The following is a 22,250-nucleotide window of genomic DNA, read 5'->3' as shown; positions in this document are numbered from 1 at the left end:
AAAAAAAAAAAAAAAAAAAAGCGACTGTTTCCTATAAGGTTACAGCCGCTGGAAAAACGCAGGCGAGTTCCTCTTAAAATGTAACTGCAACATCACTCCTTTGGAGGAAGCGAGACCTGGACGGCAGGAAAAGCACTTAACGTCTGTTCCTTTTGTGTAATGCGAGGGTCGGCGAGGCTGCTCTGTGCCGGCGGAGTCTCCATCGGGAGGTTTAATGCCTCTTAAAAGTATGCGGAGGCTTTTCAGGGAGATCTTAAGTGCAAATTGCGCCWGCTGTAAGGCTGTAGTCCAGTCAATTGAAAACGAGTTTGTGTGTTGAGGGAGATGACTGTGCTGCTGTTTTTGCTTTGGGGTTTTTTAATTATTTTATTTCCTTGTCTRTAGTAAATGCAAATGCAACTGTGCCACTGCTGGACATGGTTTGTCTGGAATTTAGGTTTATTTGCTGTCTGGTGGCTCTGACATCTGTTTCTGAAACTTGTGTCTGCTTTCTTCCATTTTGRCTGTGACTAACCTTGTTTAGTTCAATCTTATTAACCATGCTGTCAGATCGTGTATGTTATCTGCTACTGCTTTAGGAATATTCAGTGTAGTTAGCAGTTCATGTAGGGCTTTGTATGGCTATTTTGTTTCYGGTTTGTTTCCCCTCATAGAAATCATTATAAATCCAACAGAGAACTGAGAATAATCTCTTTTTTTTTTCTTTTTTCTTCTTTTTTTTTTTCTTCCAATTCAACAGATGCAGTTTATGTTGCTTTTTAGTCGTCAGGGGAAACTGAGACTTCAGAAGTGGTATGTTCCATTATCTGACAAAGAAAAGAAGAAAATCACAAGGGAACTTGTTCAAACAGTATTAGCCCGCAAACCGAAAATGTGCAGCTTCCTGGAATGGAGAGACCTGAAGATTGTCTACAAAAGGTTGTTCTGTCTCACTAATCTCATAATTGCCATACATCACAAACAATGTAATAAGTAGCAGGAAAATAGTGACGGTTCATTCCGCCTCCCTCCTCTGCTCTTCCAGCCCATTGGTTATGGAGAAGTGTGGGGTTTGAGGTTTTTTCCTTGAATCTAATTTGATAACCAAGTAGGAGTCATTCATGTGTTGAAAATCACTCATGCATTTAGCAATGTGTTGAAGAAAAGAGATGAGATTTCCTTCTACTTTAATAAGAAGTGGTTCTTACTAGTTCTCTGTTTAGATGTCCATAGTAAATAAATTGATACAAATATGAAGCATGCATGTATGATTTAACAGCTAATAAAGAAAAACTAAATTTTATAAACGTTTACCTCGGGCAATGACTTCATAAATGAGCTGCAAATGCAATGTGCTTTTAAAGGCTCATAGAAATAAGAATATTACTTTGTTATTTCAGAGTAAATGAATTTTCTTTGATAAGGTTGAAAAGAACAGTAGCTCCTAATCTGAGAAACCATGCCTAACTTTCTTTTGATGGAAGTACTGTATATAATRTTCTTTGCTTATGGTTTAATTTCTCATTTGTTCGGTAACTTTTCTAAGGGTGGTCKGTGACTAGAGCTTCTTTCCTTGATGCTGACCTTTAGCAAGTAAAGTATGAAAATACTTTGCTGCATGAATAACTGTARTTCTGGTCCCAATTTGCTAGATGGCATCTCTTCCATCTTAAGCCGGTGGTATGCAACTTTGAGTTAATTCCCTTCCCTAGTTACATGTAAACTTTAATCTGTGCGTTCTTATTTTCATGTGAGGTAGTAAATCACTCCTGTGCTGCACAGTATTACTGCCCCCTCTCTGAAGGGAAAGGGAATTGGACTTTAAGAGTTATTAACTTTTTCAAGGATTGGACCTTTAGATCCTGGTCTGATATATACATCATTGCATGTAATGTCATGCGAATAAATGTTGCCCATATATTTGGGTATAGTTCTCCTACTCTCGCAAGGATAATGATGCGTCCATAGGGAAGGAGGAGGAACAACGTATAAGGTCATGCTTAAAGAGAGAAGACAGAATTTTATTCTGCTGCTTGTTGATTTCCTCACAAAAAACCTTATGTGCATACACTTAGACAAGCTTGCTTAAATGTTTTATGTGTCCCTTAAGTGATGATATATGCAAGTGCTCTTTAAGCTGGGCTTTTATGGGGCCAGATGAGGAGAAAATAGGCTCAGGTAGGCCAGTGTGTTTCCTTCTCGTACAACACCACAGGGCAGTAGCTGCTTAGGGGRAAGGTGTGTCCACAGAGTAGTCCTCCCTCCTTGTCTGTTCATTGCTGTAACCTATATATTGCTGTGCCCTTTTACGCCCAGCAAACTGGTGGGGGTTAAGGTGTTAATATTCAAGATGCTCGAAGCTGTGGTGCTTGTGTGCAGGCTGTGAGGCCTGTGGTCAAGGAGGAGAGAAGTTTTGTGTAGACCATTTGGGGCTGGATGTAGATGGACTGCGGTGCATCTGTTGAAGTACTGATATGCACAGCTCACTGTAGTAGTTTATGTTGCTGTTTAATAATCAATCTGGCACAGCTAGCGTCTTAAAACCATCGCTTTAGATAAGCTTGTATCAAAGTTATTCTGTTTAGCTTTTGTAGGCAAGTTTCATTAAGGTAAAACGTCACTGGAAGGATTGGGTGTAAAAGTTGATAGTAAATTTTAAATCCTAGGATCTGAAACTAGCATAATCTCTTTTTTAAAGGAGTGATCTGCTACTTCAAGTAGATAATCCCMAAATGACCACCTTAATTGTTGGAGTCCAGGAGCTTTTAATGTTTTAGTTTATTTTTCTGTTTTTTAACATATCTATAAAAGCATGTGCATATTGCTGTTAACAGATTTTAAATTGCTGTAATTGATGTGCAGTACTTATCTTTTTTAAGAATATCTTAACTGTCAAAAGTTTCAGGTACTGGAGAGGATTGTCTAGCTCAAACAGTTTGACCATATTAAAGGTGTGCTAGGCATTTTTTTCTTTCTTTTTTTTTTCTCCAGCAAAACAAATTGAAATGCAAAATTGATAAGCCAGTAGCTTCATCTGCCTTTCTTTTGAAGTACTCTATATGAGTACTTTCTTTTTAATTTCACAAGTTTAATATATGTAACACTTCGGCAATTGCAATTACGGCTGTAGAATTGGATTAGTCATTGTTGCCTTCGTAGTTATTTTTTACATCTCCAAAAAAAGGTGAAGAGGTGGCCCTGCATTTGATATGGCTCATAACTTAGGATGGATGCATCTATTGAAGGTTTGGAAGAGAGTTGTTCAGACTAGTCGACACCTGAAGATTGAAAAAAGGTTGTGAACTCATTACTTTGGGAGACAAGTAAATCCTTGAAGTGACTTGCTAAAAAAAAAAAAAAAAATCAAATTTGGCAAGCCAGCAACTATTGTACTTTATTACAATAATGAGGGTGTCATCTGCTGAGGGCAGACTGGGAGCTTAACAAATGCCATCACACTCGCATACTGTTACCTTCTGGTAATACTGGGAGTGTTGGAGCATAGAGAGTCAAAGTTTTTGTTGCTTTCCTATTGTGGTGAAAGAATTTGTGTTAAATAAAAATTTCCAGTATTTTGATGAAAAATGAGATGGGGAGCATGCAGCCTGAAATGCTGGGGTCAGGGGAAGGAGAGAAACAAGAATATGACTTTTTTTGATATAGATACTTTCTCAGCTATTCATTGGTTTARCTTCTGCTAATGTTAGTTGTTTTCATTATGTGATATATCGCAGTCAAAATTGGAAATTATAGAATAATTGCTTTTTACGTAAGTTTACTTTGTTAGCACTTGTTAAACCTTGTTAAATGTGGGGCTTGGTTGTTGACTGGCGACTCAAGGATGATTTTTATACTGCAATACATAACTGCATATGCAGTAGTCTGAATTTGTCACAACTTGTGCTGCTCCTAGTGAGGTAGCAATTCTTAGTTAATTTAAAGTAACCTTAGTTGTAGGCTCCCTTAAAAACTTAAACTGAAGTTTTAAAACAATATTTTGTACCATACCTCTATGACTCTGCTTCCCTCTCCCCAAAACAGATCCTTTCTGCAAATAGTGCATGTCCTTAGCTGACTGACAATGTTTTGATCCCATGGTACAGTAATATTATCTATTTAATGAAATGTGTCCAGCAATTGGCATGATCAGTGTCTGTTGTTACATACGCAGGAACTGCCAACTTCATCTAATAGTATCTAAAAATGGTTTAACACGGAAGAAACTCCAAAACCAGCTACATGCAGTGATTATACTGGACTAGGTGCTTAGCTATGGTTATTTTAAGTTTGTTAAATATGTCTTTGTAGAATATTCTAGGCTCTTGTCACTCAGACATAGAAAGAAAAAATTTCCTCCTGCAGAAGGAATTAAAGTTTCTGTTAATTTTGAAAACTATCAGTTTCCTTTTTAGGTTTGAAATTAGATATGGTGAAAGAAATACCCATGTTGGGTGTAATTATTATTGATGATTTCTACATCCTTAAATGAAGTGTAACTGGTGTGCCTGTCCTGCAGTCTCAAAATTTCATGCTTTAATAAAGAAACATCATTAAGTTCTTAAGTTCTACAAAGGTGGAAAGAGGAAGAAAGGGGAAAAAAAAAACCAAAAAAACAACGTCTTGGCAAGCGCAGCTCCCATTGCTATAGCTGTCACCATATAAATGTTGGCAAACTATYACCAAACCCCAGATTCTTGAGCTCTTTAAAATACGTGCCTGCCTCTTGAAGACAGTGTTGTCATTTTCAGTGCAGCCTAACTCTGTAGGCTTTAAATTTCTGCAGTGGGAATTTACATGGAAAGCTACCAAGATGCTTTCAGCCATATGGCTTGCGGCTTCACCTGGTGTTGCTTCCAGATGTGTCCTCTCRTGGTAGGAGAATGCTGCTGGATCAGTGGGACTTGACACCTGCACCCTTCTGCCCACAAGTGGCCWGCTCCTTGTGTTTCCCCGTAGCAGAATGATCCAATCTGAGCTGAGTAGCAAAGGACATTTTGGTGGCAAAAATGTTGCCTACCRTATGCCTACTTCTGAGTAAATGTGCAGTTGTAGGAAAGCTTGTGTACTTGTTTTCTTCTAGCAAGAGAACTCTAAAATGGGCTAGCAAAGGTAGGAATTAGTCTTATTCTGTGTCCTCAGCTGCTTTTCGGTTTGTCTACTTGAGAACCTGAAAAATGTTTTCTGTGTATAATAATAGATACCCAGGCCTCCATTCTGCGGTAAAGTGTCCACAAAGTAGCTTTGCTTCTTAGTAGTCTTTTCTCTGAAACTGCAGTTGGCAGAGCTTGAAAGCGTACTCTACTCAATAGCTGCTAAATAAAGTATTTCAAAAGTATGTTATGCTTTATTTTAAATGAGGACACTGAGGACAGACTAGTTTTCTGCAAAGTGTTCCAGGTTGAATAAGGTTTCTCTCTCTTTTTTTTTTTTTCTTTCTTAAATAATTTTGTGTGTCAATTAATCTCTTTAAGTAATAGAGAAATACATTTTTCCACATAAGGTAGCCCTTTTGTATCAAACACTTGAGTCAATTTTGGTTTGATGAGGTCTACACTTTGAGATTCAACTTGTGCCTAAGCACTAAAAGGAGACAGTGTGACTACTTGGTTGTAATCAGAGCTGCTCATTGGAATATGGTAAAAGTTTATTTATTTATTTTTTTTTTWAAATGGATTTGGTCTGAGCAAAGCATTAAATAATGTACTAAAACTAACCTGGGGTTTTATCATTAGGTTTGAAAGCCTGTTTTTTATGTAGAGTATCACTTTCCAGTCTTTTTAAGCTTTGTCTAAAAAGGCACTATACAAATTGTATCTTGCAAGTTACTACAATGATAGTAGATATCCTTGAAATATTAAAGTTGGGGACGGATCAACAGTRTAAAATCAAACTGGGCTCAGATGGGTTTTCCAAAGTAATAATAAATCACAGTGGTGAAGAAATAAAAGAACAAGATATTTAAATGTTAAGAGCTTCATTGGATGGAGATATCTTACCAACCATCTAAAGTCAGATTTCTGTGGCAGTAAATTGTAGATAGTCACTTCTTCATAATAGTTTAAACGTTTGGATAAAAGTGATTGTTTGTAATGATGAAGCCGTATCAATTGGATGCAGCTACAGCAGAAGTGGGACTTGCAGATTATAAATGATGGCAKCTTAGGAAGAGGGAGACCAATTTTAACAGAAATTGGATAAATGAGACCTGGGAGCAATAGTTCAATTATTGAACTTAAGAGCTTGGGTGATGTTTGGAAATAGGCAGAGTAGATACTGTTACTTGAAGGAGTAAACTTTTTTTTTTTTTTTTATTTGTAATATCTCTGAGACGCTTAGCTGACAATGTCTTCGGCCATGCTGATGCTAGAGAGATGTTTTTAATAGGAAATAAAATGAGAGCAAGGTAGCGGGTGTGTGTGTGTGTATATACACACACCTTCCCTCCTTTCCCGTCCTTCTCCCCCCAAGAGCAAGCACAAAAATATTTAGCGTGTGCTCTTTAGGGAAAATTTCTTTTAAAGAACAAGTATAATTTGTGGTGATGCTACTAATGTCCTGGAGTAAGCAAGGGAACTTAAGCGTATYCTGAACAAGAGGATGAAAACGGCATGAGATGAAATTCTATCTCCATATGAAAAAATTCCTCRCTGTGAGRGTGACAGAGCCCTGGAATAGGCTGCCCAGGGAGGTTGTGGAGCCTCCTTCTGTGGAGATCTTCCAGACCCGCCTGTATGCCACCCTGGGCCCCGTGCTCTTGGTGTCCCTGCTGGAGCTGGTTGGACTAGATGATCTCTAGAGGTCCTCTCCAACCTCAACYGTATGTGATTTAATTGGCCAAAATTCTCCCCTAATTAAAATGCTTACTTACAGCAAGAAACATAGATTAGGTCATCTATATGATAGTATTGATATTTGTATAATTTCATATTTTTCCATACTACAAAACAGAAACTTCTTTCATGTCTTTTTCCAGCCAAAAGACTCTGAGGACTTCTGATACTTAATATGTTCTGTCTGATAAATTTCCTTGTAACCTTTAGAAGATTTGTGCATTTCTGTATATAGGTAAAGAATATAAATCTTACAAACTTGGCACTCACATCTGAATGACTTCTGATTCCATAGGATTAGCTACTCAAGGAGAGCTGCTTGTTGCCAGTTACTCTCTCTAAACAGGCAGCATAGAGGCTGCTCTGGATTCACATGATACTTGTTGTAACTAGTAACTTAGGTCTGAGATCCCGTTTCTGCCTTATCTTAGAGACGATGGAATGGATTTTCAGCTTTCCTCATTCCTTTTTGCGTTTTATGTTTTTTTTTTTTTTTAAACAAAAGGGTGTGGAGGGATACACTAGAGTTGATGCTGGGATCTTTTTTTGTTCAAAGTGGAATTCAAAATCATGTCTGAAGTAAAGAATTTGTTGCATTTAGGATCGAAATAGATTGCTCTAGGTTAAATTAAGATTTTTCTCCTGTTTTGCTTTTTTCTTACTTGAAATAGATGGCCATTTTCAGTCTTTGTGAATTTATATGTAGCTTGTGTATTACAAATTTAAGGATGTAATTTGTTAGTTAGGAGACTAGTGCTTGTCTGTTAGAGATAATAGAAGAAATACCTTGCTTCAAAAATCTAGATGAAAAAATACATTTTCTTTTCCAAACACTTCTGAGGCTAATTTAATCCCTCATTTAAAGAATGATAAAGACCGAAGTCTTTCTTTACTCAAGGTATCTTAGTTGTTCTCCTCGTAGCACTTGAGGGTCTCCTTATAAAGGATAACAGCACGGTCATAGACTCCAGCATGAAGGACTGCTGAAAATCAAACTGTTCAAATTCATCCATTTTGTCCATATTCTTATGCCAATGTAAAGATTATTTTCTTGATGTTACAGATATGCAAGCCTTTATTTTTGCTGTGCTATTGAAGACCAGGACAATGAACTAATAACTCTGGAAATAATTCATCGCTACGTGGAACTTCTTGACAAGTATTTTGGCAGTGTGAGTTGGTGCTTCTATTTTGGTTATTTTTTTGTTTGTTTTTTTTCAGATTCATAGTGTGTCACTTCATACATGCCAGATTCATAGTGTGCCACTTCTAAAAAGTGCTGTGAAATAAAAGTGATAAACYACTTTTTGAAAAGATGTATCAAGCAAATTTTGTGTTTTTTGATCAAACACAACTATAGTTAACTATTTAATCTGTATAAAAGGAATTGATGAGTTTGTGGGAGGGTGATTGTTAATGTGATAATTGCCTTTATTCATTTCATTTCTTAGTTCACAATGGTCTTGTGTTTGGATAAAATCTTAGGAATCCTGAGTTTTCTGTCTAGTCTCACAGCTTTCCTACTCCTTGTGTATATACTCCCCTGTCCATCAGCGCTACTTCCATCTGCTTCTATATCGGACAGTTGCTGGTGAGCGGGGATATGGGAAGAGAAGACAGACATCTGCTTCCCCAGATACCAACTTTAAATAGAATTGTAGTAGTATGTATTAGTGCTTTTAGGAGGATTTCTGGCTCATCCTTTTGGAACCTTTAACTAGGACATGCACAGAATGAATAAAACATTGGTAAGATGATATTGTGAAATTTCTGTAAGTTTGTATGGAGTCACATAAACTCGATTTGGATAAAGAAGCAAGAAGAGAACTTTTACAAGAATCTTCTCATGCTTTATAAACAGCTACCTAAGAGTGAAAGCTATTAACTAAACTTTAAGCTATGAAAACTCCCCTTGAAGAGAGAAGCTGCTCTAGTTGCATTTAACTGGAGCAAAAATATACTTTTCACTTAGTTTGGTCTCAAGTGAGTGATTTGTGGTTCCTCAAGATACAGCCCAAGGCTATAGCCCAAGGCTGACATCTTGAGTTGGTGAAGTTGAGAGCACGTTCAGTTTTGTAACAGGGCAAGTCAGTAAGTGGGATCAGCCCTGCTTGCAGTAACATTCAGTGCTCTTTCAGGTATGTGAACTTGATATCATCTTCAATTTTGAAAAAGCCTATTTCATTCTGGATGAATTCCTTTTGGGAGGGGAAGTTCAGGAGACTTCCAAGAAAAATGTTCTCAAAGCCATTGAGCAGGCAGACCTTTTGCAGGAGGTAAGCAAACTGCACTTCTCTGGTCAATGCATCAGCATGCTGTACTGTTAATAGAGAGAGCCCTTGTTTTTCTAAGTTGTAGAAAGTGATWTTTAGCATGCTTAGCATGTCGTCTCTGGTTAGTTCTATTTGTGCAGTACTGTTACATTCTCTGTTGTTGTCATCTTGTGTGTTGTGTGTAAGTAAACTACTGTGCTCTCWGTTTTGCTAGAAGTGCAAATGGCTGTTTCATGCTTTAGGTAGCTATAGTTCATTCTGCTTTAAATCAGTTTTGCTCATGTCTGCTTTCTGTTTCTTTTTATTTAATTACCATTAGTTTTTTTCTCATACCTGATGCATGTTCACTTTTTTACTATTTCATTGCTGAAATCCAGAAGCTAGGCTCTCTTCTTTGAGACTCATTCAGGTATAGTTCTTATTCTAAAGACTTTCTGTCCTTCTACTATAGGTAGCTTATTTGGCTACATTTCTATCTTTAAGCTGACAAGCAATAATAATGTAGAAAAACATTCAGTCTTTGAATACTTTTGTTGTTCATTACTAGCTCTGGAGAAATAAAAATAGGTTGTATCTTTTTTCTGCCTCTTCCTCCCACCACCCTCCTTCTGAAAATACTTGATGGGAAGGGGTTTAGTGTTATTACAAAATAAGAAAATGTAATAATATTTCYATTTTGTTCCTGTATCTTCATAGTGTTTTTGTTTGCCCTTACTGTCTGTAATCATAAAGTTAATAGTAAGTCGCTTGAAAGAGTAAATGAAGGTCATACAACTCTGGTATGTCATAGAGGGAATAACCAGTTCTGCATGAGACACTGAAACACACAGTTTAGCAAGAATGTTGAACCTTAATAGTTTTCATGTAGTAAGGTTCGCTTACAGGTTTCTATATAAACTCCGCTCCTGAACCTTCAGTTTATTTTATCCTGTGAATTAATTGCTCAACTCTTGTATGGGTACTCTGTGTTCCAGTTGATACTACTTTCTGTTGAATGTGGTATTGTTATAGGGTGAGGAAATGCCTAATATTTTTTAATCTTCAGAGTGTATTTTGTAATCCCTTTGGATTTCCAGGAACAGGAAAATCCATAACATGTTTTTTTGTTGTTTTTTTTTTTTTTTTGTCAGGAGCTAGCCAGGGCCATAAAAAGGGTCAGCTGCTACACACAGATTTGATATCCTGTACTAGAAAGAAGGTGCACACATTTGCTTACCGCTTGTGCTTTGAAGCAACTTCTGTCAGTCCCTCCTTTACTCCTAAAAAAGATTAGCTAACTGCAAGTCCTTTTATGTTTCCAAACTAACAGAAACAACAACAAAATCCATTTACTTGCTCTTGAAATCTTTTGCTCTTCTTTCTGTGAAAACAAATGCCATAAATTGGCTACCTGTACCGATCCGTTTCCTGCAAATGCACGTATATGTGTGTGTATAAATATTTGTATACATATGCCTATATGTGTGTATGAATAGAATTATAGTATTTTGTCTTATTCTTTAATTTTACTTTCACCATTTTCTTTGGGGTCTTCTAAAGAAAACTGAACTATATTGCTAGGAACTAATTCTGATATTGTTGCCCAAATAATGATCATCCTCTCTTTAGTCTTGGATATATTTTGAAGATAATGTGTGTACAAAGGAAGTTTCTCTTTCTGTTGCAAACTTTTCCCATGGACCAGGCTTTACACTGATGTATTCCACTTCTGAGATGATATAGTCTTGCTTTTCTTATCCTAGTGAGATTTTATTTATGTTTCATCTTTTTTTTTTTTGTTTTATGATTAAACTTTTATATAACATTGTTGTGGCTTCACTGTAGTCTTAAGTTTGTTTTTTTATAAGCTAGTTGATTTTTTTTTTAATCCTTTATACAAGGATATTGACTGACAGTCAAAACTACTGCATATGCATGCATTTGCTTATTAGTTTACTTAGAAGCTTAATTTCAGTATAAAACCTACTGGAAAAAAAATGGAAACCTACTGGAATAAAGTGTGTTTTGATTGCCCAAAAAAAAAAAAAAAAAAAAAAAAAAAAAAAAAAAAAAAAAGGAAAGAAAGCAAGCTAGTGTGTTTGCTTTTGGCTGTGTTTGACTGTGTCATGTTCTAATTATATTCAAGGAGAGGTCTTTGACCTTCACCTTGCCTCATTTCAAAATTGTTAGTCAGACTTGAATACACTACATTATTAACTAGTTAGTGATAGATACATTAATGTACAAAGCCCCTTGAAAGATTAAAAGCTGTATAGAGTATTTATGCAAAGAAAAATCAATAGAAAAACATTAATTTGCTATCTGGGTATATTTAAAAAGAAAGTATGCAGATACATAAATTGCTGGATAGTGAACTGGTTCTTAATAGTCTTGCCCACTTGTATCCTCTGTGGCAGTTTTCCAGGATGTGCTTCTGTTTTTGAGCACCTACTTTAGTGTGTCATTAAGCTACTGGTGCTGTGTAGTCCACTTATTAATACTAACTGCTAGGGCCTATGTGACTGAAATATAGTGGCATTCATAGCCTTTTTTTCAYCCTTTTGTTTTCTACTAGCACTTCAATAGCTCAGTTCACTTGTTCACTGTTTTTTTTCCTTACTTAATACCATTTGATAACTTACTACTAGCCAATTATCAATACTGGCAGTATTATATGAATGGTAGTAAAACCAATGGTAGTATTCCAATGCTGCTTCCATGATTCATTGTAAATCTATTGCTGGAGATGTTTTTAAATCAAAAAGCTGTGTGTGTGTGTGTGCTGTGTAGTGCCTTGTTTTATAAWTTTATACCCATTATACTGCAGAAATTTTAAATACCTTACTAGTAATTGTGAAGACATGCGTTTTTGAGAAGGTGACATATATTGACAGTGACAACACCTCTGTTCTTATACTGAGAAGAAAGTTGACAGATACAATATGTCATTGCATAACATACATATGTGCAGTTGCTGAAACATAACGATATGCCCAACTGCATAATGTTTTCTTAATGCTTGAAACTGTAGCAACACAKTGTGTCTCATAGAAATTAGTGGGATTTTCTTGTTTATTTTTCCCGCTTAAAGGTCTAATAGGCTGTTGTTGTTCAGTGGTTCTAGAGTGATTATAAGTAACCTAGTATGCTGCTTATGGTCATTCTCCGTGCTAAAATAGTAAAATTAAATATAGTTGTTAACAATTCTCATATGTATAACTGGCAGTTATATAAAATTTCTGAAAAGCTAAACTAAAGAGAATTGCAGTCTCTTGATCTTGATTTGAAATAGGAACAAGTTCATAAACACTGGCTTCTAGGGAAAGCTGGTTAGTTATGTGCTAGTTAATTTTTATAAAAGGATTTCATAAATGACACCCATTTTGTCCACCAGTATTCTTTTACACAATGTGTGTATATTCTTCTAATAGTTGATTGCAGAACATGTAAAATCCTGTTTTTTCTAATACAAATCCCAATAGTAGGGCTGGTAGACATATCACTTTTTWAAAAATTTATATCAATATTTTAGTAATGATCAAAAATGAAAAAGCTATATGAATGTGTCTTGTGATCTTGCAGTTTGGCTTCTGTTGGTACCTACTCATCCTTCTGTATGAGGAGTCATACATAGGCCATCCACCAATCTTATTTTCTTAGCTATTTCAGGCCCCCAAAGCCTCTACCACGTCTTATATCGAGAAAGGTGCTTAAATCCTTAATGCCAGCTGATATGGGTTAATTGCCTAGGGAAGCTATGTAGATTTAAGTTTTCTGTTTGAAAAAGTGGACAAGAAATGTAGAGTTAGTGAATTACCTGTGTATGTCCTGGAARTTTTGCTTTTGGAGGTGGAATGTACTAATTAAAAAGTTTAGATACCTGTAATAGTAAGATGGCATTAGATCCTCATTGGGGCATGAGGACATAAAGAAATTTTAGCATTGGCATTTCTGAAAGAAAATTCTCATACTTAAACCTACAGTGTGTAGGAGCATATAGTGKTTTTTTTGTCATAGTTAATGTAGTTACTTCAATCTTTTGCTTAATGTTAACAGTTAAATATAGACTCCTGAAGTGGACTGCCTAAGGTGGCAGTGACATTTTGTCTCTTGGCTACGCCTGTATTCCTTTCCATGTAAAGAGAACGGGAATAATGCAGTCTTTACCAAGTGAAGATCAGAGTGTGCTGGTCTCTTCACATACAACTTCTAATTCAGTCAATATTTCAAGTACTAAGTTTCCTAGTAAAAGTACTAAGTTCAAAATTTCAAGACTTGAAACTTCAGTTCTTAAGGAATGTATGTTCTTGATTTTATGGGCAGATAATAGCCCTTTTGTTTTAGGATGTTTTGTGGAATGTGCAATTAGTTAATTATTTAAGGATTAGTAAATACTTAAGATCTTTATTGACTGGGAATTTGTCATGATGTTTAGGAAATGCAGTAAGCTGAGGCAGTATTTTGCTAGCTGGCATGCTTTGCTAAAGCAGTTCAGACTTCCTGGCTATGTGACAGAGAACATATAGTAATGCAGTTAAATAACCTTTTTTTTTTTTTTTTTTTTTTTTTTTTTGGTTTAAGAGGATACGTTGCCCAATTACATTAAGGTTTTTGACTTTGATCACAATGGAGAAAGTGGGCTTATCTTTGGTGTTGATTTGAGACACTGATTAAGAACCTACTGCCCAGAGTAAGACTGTTCTTTGTTGTATGAGATAGCTGCCACAAAGTGTACTTGATAGGAGACATTTTGATATTGTGACAAATACCATAGGCTAGCCTATAAATAAAAACAATTAAGTTGAATTGAGAATGAGCATTCATTGTATTTGCTTTCCCTTTGTAGTATTGCATGTTCTTTTGTTTGTGCTGTTTTATTCTTTTTTTAAATAGTAGATGTGCAAATGGATCTGTGTGTACAAATGGATCTATGTGTAAAATGCTTTGGAATCAAGAGAGAGGTTTGTTTTCTAATCTGTGGAATAATATGTTGCATCAATGGTTCTTAAAGAAGAGCACAGTTTGTTACAAGATGTAATGTCCAAAACCAAGATCCAAGTATTTTGGGACTAAGCAAACAGGTCAACTGCTTGTATGTTGATTTTCATGCATCAGTTGAACAGGTAGTTTTTTTGTTTCTTCTCTTTTTAATAAAAAAAACAATGTATGCCACATTATAGGAAATATGCATTCCCTGCCAGACTGTGCTACAGTGGTGCTGTGTAAGATTGCACATAGAATAGGTTTCACTGTGGAAAAATACACTTGCACCTCGTCTTAGGTAAATTCTGTGAAATTATTTGTTACTCAGTTATACTATGGATTATTTTTGTCCTGAAAACTAGACTGTCTTTTAAGTGTGGTGTTCACAACATACAAAGCAAGGAGGTAGGAAAACTGATTTTTTGTTTTGTGGAACTACATAAATGTGGTATTTCATAACACATAGGAGTTTGAAACCYTGACACAATAATGCATTCTTTGTGTATGGTTCATGTTAATCATTTCCATCTGTAGCCCTCTATTGAAGAAAAGGGTGATTTAAAATCTTTATAGAAAATGAGTTTTTGATGTTATGTATGGATTTAATGTTAATTGCAATCTTGCTTTTCTAAAAACTTTAGTCCTAAACCTTAAGTTTATGACAGGTTTATAAATGCAATGATAAAACCTGTCCATGTGTCTCATAGTTCCCTAAAAACTAATAAAAATTCAACTGGACTTTTGACCAAAGAATGAGCACTAAAAATATGCTTCCTGAGGAATACTTTAGGAATATCACCTCTCTTAGGAAAAAGATGGTTTTTATTTGGAGTTGCTGGCTCTTTCCTTACAAGTGCACTTCAGTGTCCTAATATTCTTTGTGAAGTTCTTTGCTTTTCTGGATGTGTCATGACACGTAAGACTTCTGTGTCATAGCTTTGCAGCGTGTGATATTTAAATGCTTTAGAAATCCAGCTGTCTTTCCAGAAATACATTGTCAGATCTTAATTCATTCTTAACCTTAGGAATTGAAAATAGAGAGCTGTCTGCTTTTCACCTGAGCTGCTTTTGTGCAGACCTTTGAAATCTCATTTTCACAGATTCACAGAATATTTAAGGTTGGAAGGGACCTCTAGAGATCATCTAGTCCAACCTTCCTGCTCAAGCAGGCACACCTACAGCATGTGGCACAGGGTGGCATCCAGGCGGGTTTTGAAGACCTCCAGAGTAGGAGACTCCACAACCTCCCTGGGCAGCCTGTTCCACTGCTCTGTCACCCTAACAGTAAAGAAGTTGCTCCTCACCTGGAGACGGAACTTCTTGTGYTTCAGCTTGTGGCCATTACCCCTCGTCCTATCGCTGGCCACCAGTGAGAACAGMTTGTCCCCTTCCTCCCTGCATTCTCCCTTCCTGAACTTATACATATTAATCATATCCCCTCTGAGCCGTCTCTTCTCCAGAGAAAACAGGCCCAGCTCACTCAGCCTCTCTTCATACGAGAGATGCTCCATTCCCTTAATCATCTTTGTTGTCCTCTGCTGGACCCTCTCCAGAAGCTCCACATCCCTGTTATACTGGGGAGCCCAGAACTGAACACAGTACTCCAGGTGCGGCCTCACCAGAGCTGAGTRGAGGGGCAGAATCACYTCCCTTGACCTGCTGGCAACACTCCTCCTGATGCAGGCCAGGATCCCATTGGCCTTCTTGGCCACGAGGGCACACTGCTCACTCATGGTTAACTTAGTGTCAACCAGGACTCCCAGGTCCCTCTCCGTGGAGCTGCTTTCCAGCAGGTCCACCCCTAATCTGTACTGGTGCCTGGGGTTATTCCAGCCTGGTGCAGGACTCTGCACTTGTCCTTGTTGAACCTCATGAGGTTCCTCTCTGCCCAGCTCTCCAGCCTGTCCAGGTCCCTCTGGATGGCAGCACAGCCCTCCGGAGTGTCGGCCACTCCACCCAACTTGGTGTCATCTGCAAACTTGCTAAGGGTGCATTCCGTGCCCTCGTCCAGGTCATTGATAAACAAGTTGAACAGCACTGGGCCCAGCTGGGGGACTGACCCCTGGGGGMCACCACTGGCCACAGGCCTCCAACTGGACTTGGCCCCATTTATCACCACCCTCTGAGCTCTGCCATCCAGCCAGCCCTCGATCCACCRCACCGTGCACTCGTCTAGTCCACTGTCCCGGAGCTTCCGTATGAGGATGTTATGGGAGACAGTGTCAAAAGCCTTGCTGAAGTCAAGGTAGACAACATCCACGGCTCTCCCCTCGTCCAGCCAGCCTGTCACCCCATCATAGAAGGCTATGAGGTTCGTCAGACATGACTTCTCCTTGGTGAATCCATGCTGACTGCTCCTCAGCAGCTTCTTCTCCTCCATATGCCTGGAGATTCTCTCTAGGATGAACCGCTCCATCACCTTTCCAGGGACAGAGGTGAGGCTGACCGGCCTGTAATTGCCCGGCTCCTCCCTCTTGCCCTTTTTGAAGTCTGGAGTGACGTTGGCTCTCTTCCAGTCCTCGGGCACCTTTTAATAGATCTGTCTCTATAATATTCACCTCTTTCTTAACTGTTTTGTTTAATCAAAATGTGTACATGTAGGATTCAGGTAAACTTACTCCAGTAAGAAAATCAGCACCTGATCAGGCTTTCGTAAGAGTCAAAAAGCTGTGAGGCAGGAATCCTTCTCGTAAATTTTCAGCATGCATTCAGTCAGTTTTGGAACCTGAAACAGAAGGAAGTTTCTGTTGTAAGAGAGAAGAGTACAAGCTGCATCAGTGCACCCACGGATGGGTGTGCATTCAGATACTAATGAGCAACATGTGCTTGTCTCTGAAATTGATTGTTCAGTRGTCTGAGCAATTCTTTGGATCTGTTGAGGATCTCTTAAGTCCCCAGCTTTTGGTTGAGCAAACATGGCAAATTCATTAAGCAATTAAAGATACATCTTATCAGAATGAATACAGTGAAGATGTATTTTATCTTCCAAATTAGGTGTTCTTTTTGGGCCTGCTAAACCACATCTTAATAAAATATATTCCTTGAATATGGGAGAATGCAGAAAAGAGTGGTGTTGGGTATTTGAACCCTGCAATAGTGAAGAGAATYTTCTGCTTTACTCAAGTTCCTCTGCAAATGGTGCAAGATGATCTGTCATCTTGTGCTGCTGCTAACCTTTCCCCAAACTCGCATTACCTGCAAGGATAGTTTTGAAGCTCCACAGAACAGTAGATGAAAAGAATATGAACGCCCCCAGGAGGCCTCCCATTGTGTTGTGTTCCCTTTTTTAGGTTGGGATTTCTTTGTGGTCTTATCTGTGTGTTGCACAAATGTCAGCAGGTTGCTGGTATGTGTGGGGGGGCTTTTGTTTTATTATTTTATTTCTTTTAAAGAGGTAGCTATATTTTTTTGTTGCCATATTAGCCAAGAAAAGTAATAGCTYTGGTGCTGGATATTAAGATACATTAAAAGTGTATATATTTTAAGTTTTATTTATATTAAGTTTTCTTACATTTAAAAGAATAAAAATCTGAGGACTATTGTCCAAAACTATTTTGAGAAATATAAATATATTCCACTGAGTGAATTAAAGTGATTTTTTTTTTGTGTCAAGTATTACTATCTGAATAGAGCTCAGCAAGTAAAAATGATAATTATTATATGAGTAAGTACAATTACATAGCTCTTGATTTAAAATGTTTAAGCTACGTCAGAGATGGTAGGTAAATGAATGCAACTCTTGTTATTTTCCAATAGAAAACAAATCTTACTCTGAGATTAATGTTAACACTGTGTGAAGCTTACTCACTAGATTAAATATATTTAAATTTTGTGGCATCCTATTCTGTTATGTTATCAGTCTCTTACGGTGACAGTAATGAACAACTGATCTTGCATTCTAAAAAAAAACTTTGAATTAATCTTTCTTCAAGCACAGCTAAAAGATTGTAAATAACAATATAACAATGTTCTTAAGCAATTAATATGCTCTTATTAAAAAAATGAAAAAAAGTTGTTCTTTACTGTTGCATTTCTATTTGCTTTCTTAAGAATAGATTTCTAGTAGAACCAATAAAATTGTTTTAACTTAAGAGTAACAATAGTTGAAGTGCATTTCAGTAAAACTAACTTTACTTTTGTATATAATATAGAATGTTTTCTAACTTTTTTATTTTGATTTAAATTGTTTGTTAAAGTAGTTGGTATGACATTTTCACTGCTACTTGATTTTGTGTTTGTAGAGCCAGAATGAAGACTGGGGAGGTTTGTCTGAGGATATCTTATGATTAAGAGCCATCTATGGCATTAGCCCTTTTGACCCCATCTAAATGGTTGGTAACTACCAAGTTTACCATTTTGGTGGCATGGATTAAATGGGTGCTATGCAAAACCTGTTGCACGCATAATTAAGTCCTTGCAAGGGTAAACAACAACGGGTGATGGGCTTAACCTTCTGCAGCACTTGCATGATGGTCTTTGAAGAGTGCTTGAAGTTTCCCTTTTATTTTTCCTTTCGTACTAACCGCATCAACCTGAAGTGTGTGACTTCCACTAGCTTTCTTTTGGTGTTGATAATTAAGTGGGATAATGCAAGTTAGAGAAATGGATACCAAGACTAATCACTAAACAGATGTTTGGCTTTGTTTACTTACAATCAACCCACRTAAACGTGTATTTACTGGCAAATGAGCTGTAACATCTGCTGTGCAAAGCAAAAGGGCCCTACAAAGAGTGGGTGCTGCTGAAATTGACTGTATCTGGTGCCGGATGCTGCATGACAGAACAAAGCTTACCTGCATACATAGTGCATTGCAACATATTTCTGTCCAGATCGTAAGTGGATTACGTTGTGGCAGTTCTACCAAAACAGGTAAGATTCCTTTAAAATAAGGCAAGCTTAGAACACATACGAAAATGATTTGCTCAGAAAATCGATTTAGTACGTTGCTTGCTTGATACTGTTATGTCCAAGGAGTTCCCTAAAGCTGGTTTTTGTAATGTAGAACTGCACTAGTAGATCTAATTTCTTAGCAAGTTCAGCTTTATAAATATCAGGATTTAGTTTCCAGACCAAAGAATATTTTTAGAAGAAATATATTTGTTAGATGTTCAAAACCAAATTCACTGTTTGCTCGTCTTTCCCCCTYCCCCACTATTTAACCRTATAGAAGGGSTGTGTGTGTGTGTGATACAGGCACTGATTTATCGGGAGTGCAGAACAGCTAGTACGTTATACATACACGTGAGAGATATAGGTTTAGAACAGCTGAGAATTCATTAATTTAAAACAATTTCATATATGAATCTGGACATATTCTAAAACAACTAAAAAACTTACTTATTTCTGCATTTTTCCCTGCATTTTTCCTTGTTCATGATAACAAGTTCATCTATGAAGAATGTGGTTCTTGTCATACTAGTATTAATACTGCAACTGTGAAAGTTCCGTCGTGATGATTAGAACTTAAAGGGATTTATTTTGAAACGGGCCTATACTAAATATAGAATAWTTGTTCAGTTTATTTTTTTTATTAGGCAGCTGCATAGACCAGTTTTGGAATATGCAAGCTTTTAAGCATAGGGAAACATAGAGAATTTGGGGTGACTCCATTTTTTTTTCCTGTGTGTCTATGGTTAATTCTACATATAGGGACAGTTTTAGCTGAGGAAGAGTGCCTTGTGCCCATTAATTTACAGCCAACTGGCATTATGAGATGGCCAATGGAGTGCTTCCTACTGTACTTTTCCTCTGTAAAGAAGGAAATAGTCACCATGTAGGAAGCTTAATTACTGCTTGTCGTGATGCCACACAGTTKAGGAGAAATGGCATCTGCTGGAGGGAGTGGAGTGGGGCAATTAGTTGCTTATAACAAGAGAGATGCCTTGCTGGCCGGAAGGAGCTGCTGCTTGCGTGCAGGAATGGAGATGTGCCCAGAGGAAAGATCAGCTGAGGTGAAGAGAGCAAGTCTGCAGGCAGGGGGAGGAGTTGGATGCATAAAGCTTCTCTGCCTGGATTATCCTGATATTTAACCAATAGGCTATATACTGCCTCATGTTCCTTTAATCTCTGYTGCTCTGGCAGGTATTAACAAGCACTGAATGACTAGAACTTTTGAGGGCTATTTCAGAGAGATTTGCTTTAATTAGTGGTGACTTCTCCCAGTACCTCCTTATTTAGGTAGCTCTGACACCAAGGGTAATCAGGCACATATTGAGAAATAGTCTATTTTATAAAGAGTTTGATTAAATTTAAAGGGAAACCTTATATAATGTTGAAAAATCTAAGTGGGGCACAAAACTAGGCAGGGTGGAGTCTGTTTATTGTGCGCCTGATTCCTACTTGGAATCCTGTTCCCCGTTGGAGCAGAATTAATGAGTGTTAAAAGGTAGGGCTCTGAGTAAGGGGGCAGTTTCCTCGACACCTACCTCTGTGCTGAGTGTGACTCCTGTTATGAGTTTAGTTCAGGGTGACCCTCTTGCACCGTGTGCGCTGGGGCTGTGTGGCTCCTGATTTCTTGGCTGCAAAGTAAGGATGTGCCAGGGAGTGTGGGGAAGCCAGCAGGGTGGTGGGAGGGAAAATTGAAAAGCAAAGTAAAAGACTGTTCGTTTTTGCACTTGTTAAAGTGCAAAGTAGCCTGCACTTTCATTTGCTAAAGCTGGTAGTGTAGCCCAAGTAGTTACACTTATTTTGAACCTTTGTCAGTGTGTCCGAGGCTGTGGTGGGTGTTTGTTCGTTTGTTCCACTGCCGGTTCCCCACAGCATCTTGCCTTGACTCGTACGCGCTGCTCATCGCGCAGGGAGCCGCYCAGGGACGTTGCCGCCGCCCTGGCTGTGCGGCAGGAAATCGCTGCGGCACCGCTGGCCCAGGGAGGTTTCAGCTCTCCGTTCCCCCCTCCTTCCTCTTGTGTTGGAGAAACCATTTGTGTGGCCAGGCCTGAACTAGGCTGCGGATCCCATTAGAGTAATCCAATTTAAATTGCCTCTTTCTAAAAGCATATTGTCAGCAGCCCTTGTTTTCCTCGTTCGCAATTTAGCCGTGCAAACACTTGTCCGAAAAACTGGAAGACACTCTGCTGCAGGACAAGGAAGGAATAGGAGTGCCTAATTGTCACCAGCATGCAAGCTGAGTGACAATTAATGTGACATGACTGTTACAGCAGTGTATTCTAGTCCTGTCTTAAAATTACAGTCCTTCAGTTAAAGCARAAGTTCCTTAAGCGAAGAGAACAAGTAGTGCAAAGCTCTAACTGCACTGGAGAAAATGGAAGAAAAAAATTAATGAATCCTTCTGTGCATACTTTGGTAACCTGTCAAACATACTGGCACTGTGGAATTATTTCATAGGAAAGAACTCGGTGATTTGTAATAATTTTGGCTGTGRCTTCGCAATACAAAGTATCGCTGCTGCTCAAGTATCTTGTGTTCTTGTGATGGGAAAGCGGAGCTGCTGRTGATTGTTTAGAGCAATGCTTGCCCTGAGAGATGGATTGTGTTAATTCTTTGGAGCTCTTTTCATAGCAACTAACTGCATTTCAGAGTAATTGTCACCTCTGATCCAGCAGATGAGAATAACAAGGAAGAAGCTTGCAGCACCCACCTCTACCCGGGCAGAGTACATAAAGTTTCTGCTGGTATTTTTACTCTTCTTGAGAGGGAAGGAAGTAGAAGGCCACCACAAATTGTGTGTCATCCATTTCCTCTGGTCTGTTGAGGCCTCTGTGTGTGTATATGCCAAAATATCTTGCAGAATATCACTTGGATGATGACGGCTATTGCTGTTTCAGATTCTAGTTGACTTGTATTGACTAATTTGCACCAATCTTGAAGATACTTTGTTCTCTGTCTATAGAAAGCTTCAGACAAATCTCTTCCTGGAGGTAGTATCAAGGTAGTATTATGTTCTCAGTTTGAACATCATAGCTAATAGTTGAGTTTGAAGATATTCTAGATCTCTTGGGTGTTTCTGAGTTCTCCGAGAAAAGCGTAGCTCTCCTTTGATAAGTGAAGTAGAGTTTTCCCAATAACCACGTAGTTGGAGATGCTGAATACTTAGTTAACCAAAGATTGGGAAACAGATACTCTTCTCTTTTGAAATACTTGAAACCTTAAGTGAACTATAGCAATTTCCTAAAGCAGCCTCTTGTTAGAATTATTTTCTAATAAAGATTCAGAAGTAGAGTTTAAATGTAATTGCTTCTGAAGCAT

General features: G+C 37.9%; 1 protein-coding gene across 5 annotated transcripts in view; it reads left to right on the top strand.

The window, feature by feature from the left end:
* Positions 1-739: 739 nt before the first annotated feature.
* AP1S2 (adaptor related protein complex 1 subunit sigma 2) overlaps positions 740-22,250 on the top strand; it is a 29,007-nt gene continuing 7,496 nt past the window's right edge. For 3 of the 5 annotated variants that reach the window (XM_026035296.1, XM_026035295.1, XM_026035298.1), the window contains exons 1-3: positions 740-918; positions 7,873-7,981; positions 8,948-9,085. In XM_026035296.1, coding sequence (XP_025891081.1) covers positions 740-918; positions 7,873-7,981; positions 8,948-9,085 — 426 coding nt within the window. Of the gene's footprint in view, positions 919-7,872; positions 7,982-8,947; positions 9,086-18,285; positions 18,376-18,874; positions 18,915-22,250 lie in introns of all 5 variants that reach the window. The other 2 variants (XR_003248693.1, XM_026035297.1) reach the window with 2 other exon arrangements.

The sequence above is a fragment of the Nothoprocta perdicaria genome, unplaced genomic scaffold, assembly GCF_003342845.1.
Source record: "Nothoprocta perdicaria isolate Ctin4 unplaced genomic scaffold, notPer1 scaffold_158, whole genome shotgun sequence".
In the NCBI taxonomy this organism is placed as follows: Eukaryota; Metazoa; Chordata; class Aves; order Tinamiformes; family Tinamidae; genus Nothoprocta; species Nothoprocta perdicaria.
Note: the sequence above shows the minus strand (reverse complement) of the source record. Positions and strands in the feature narration are given on the sequence as shown.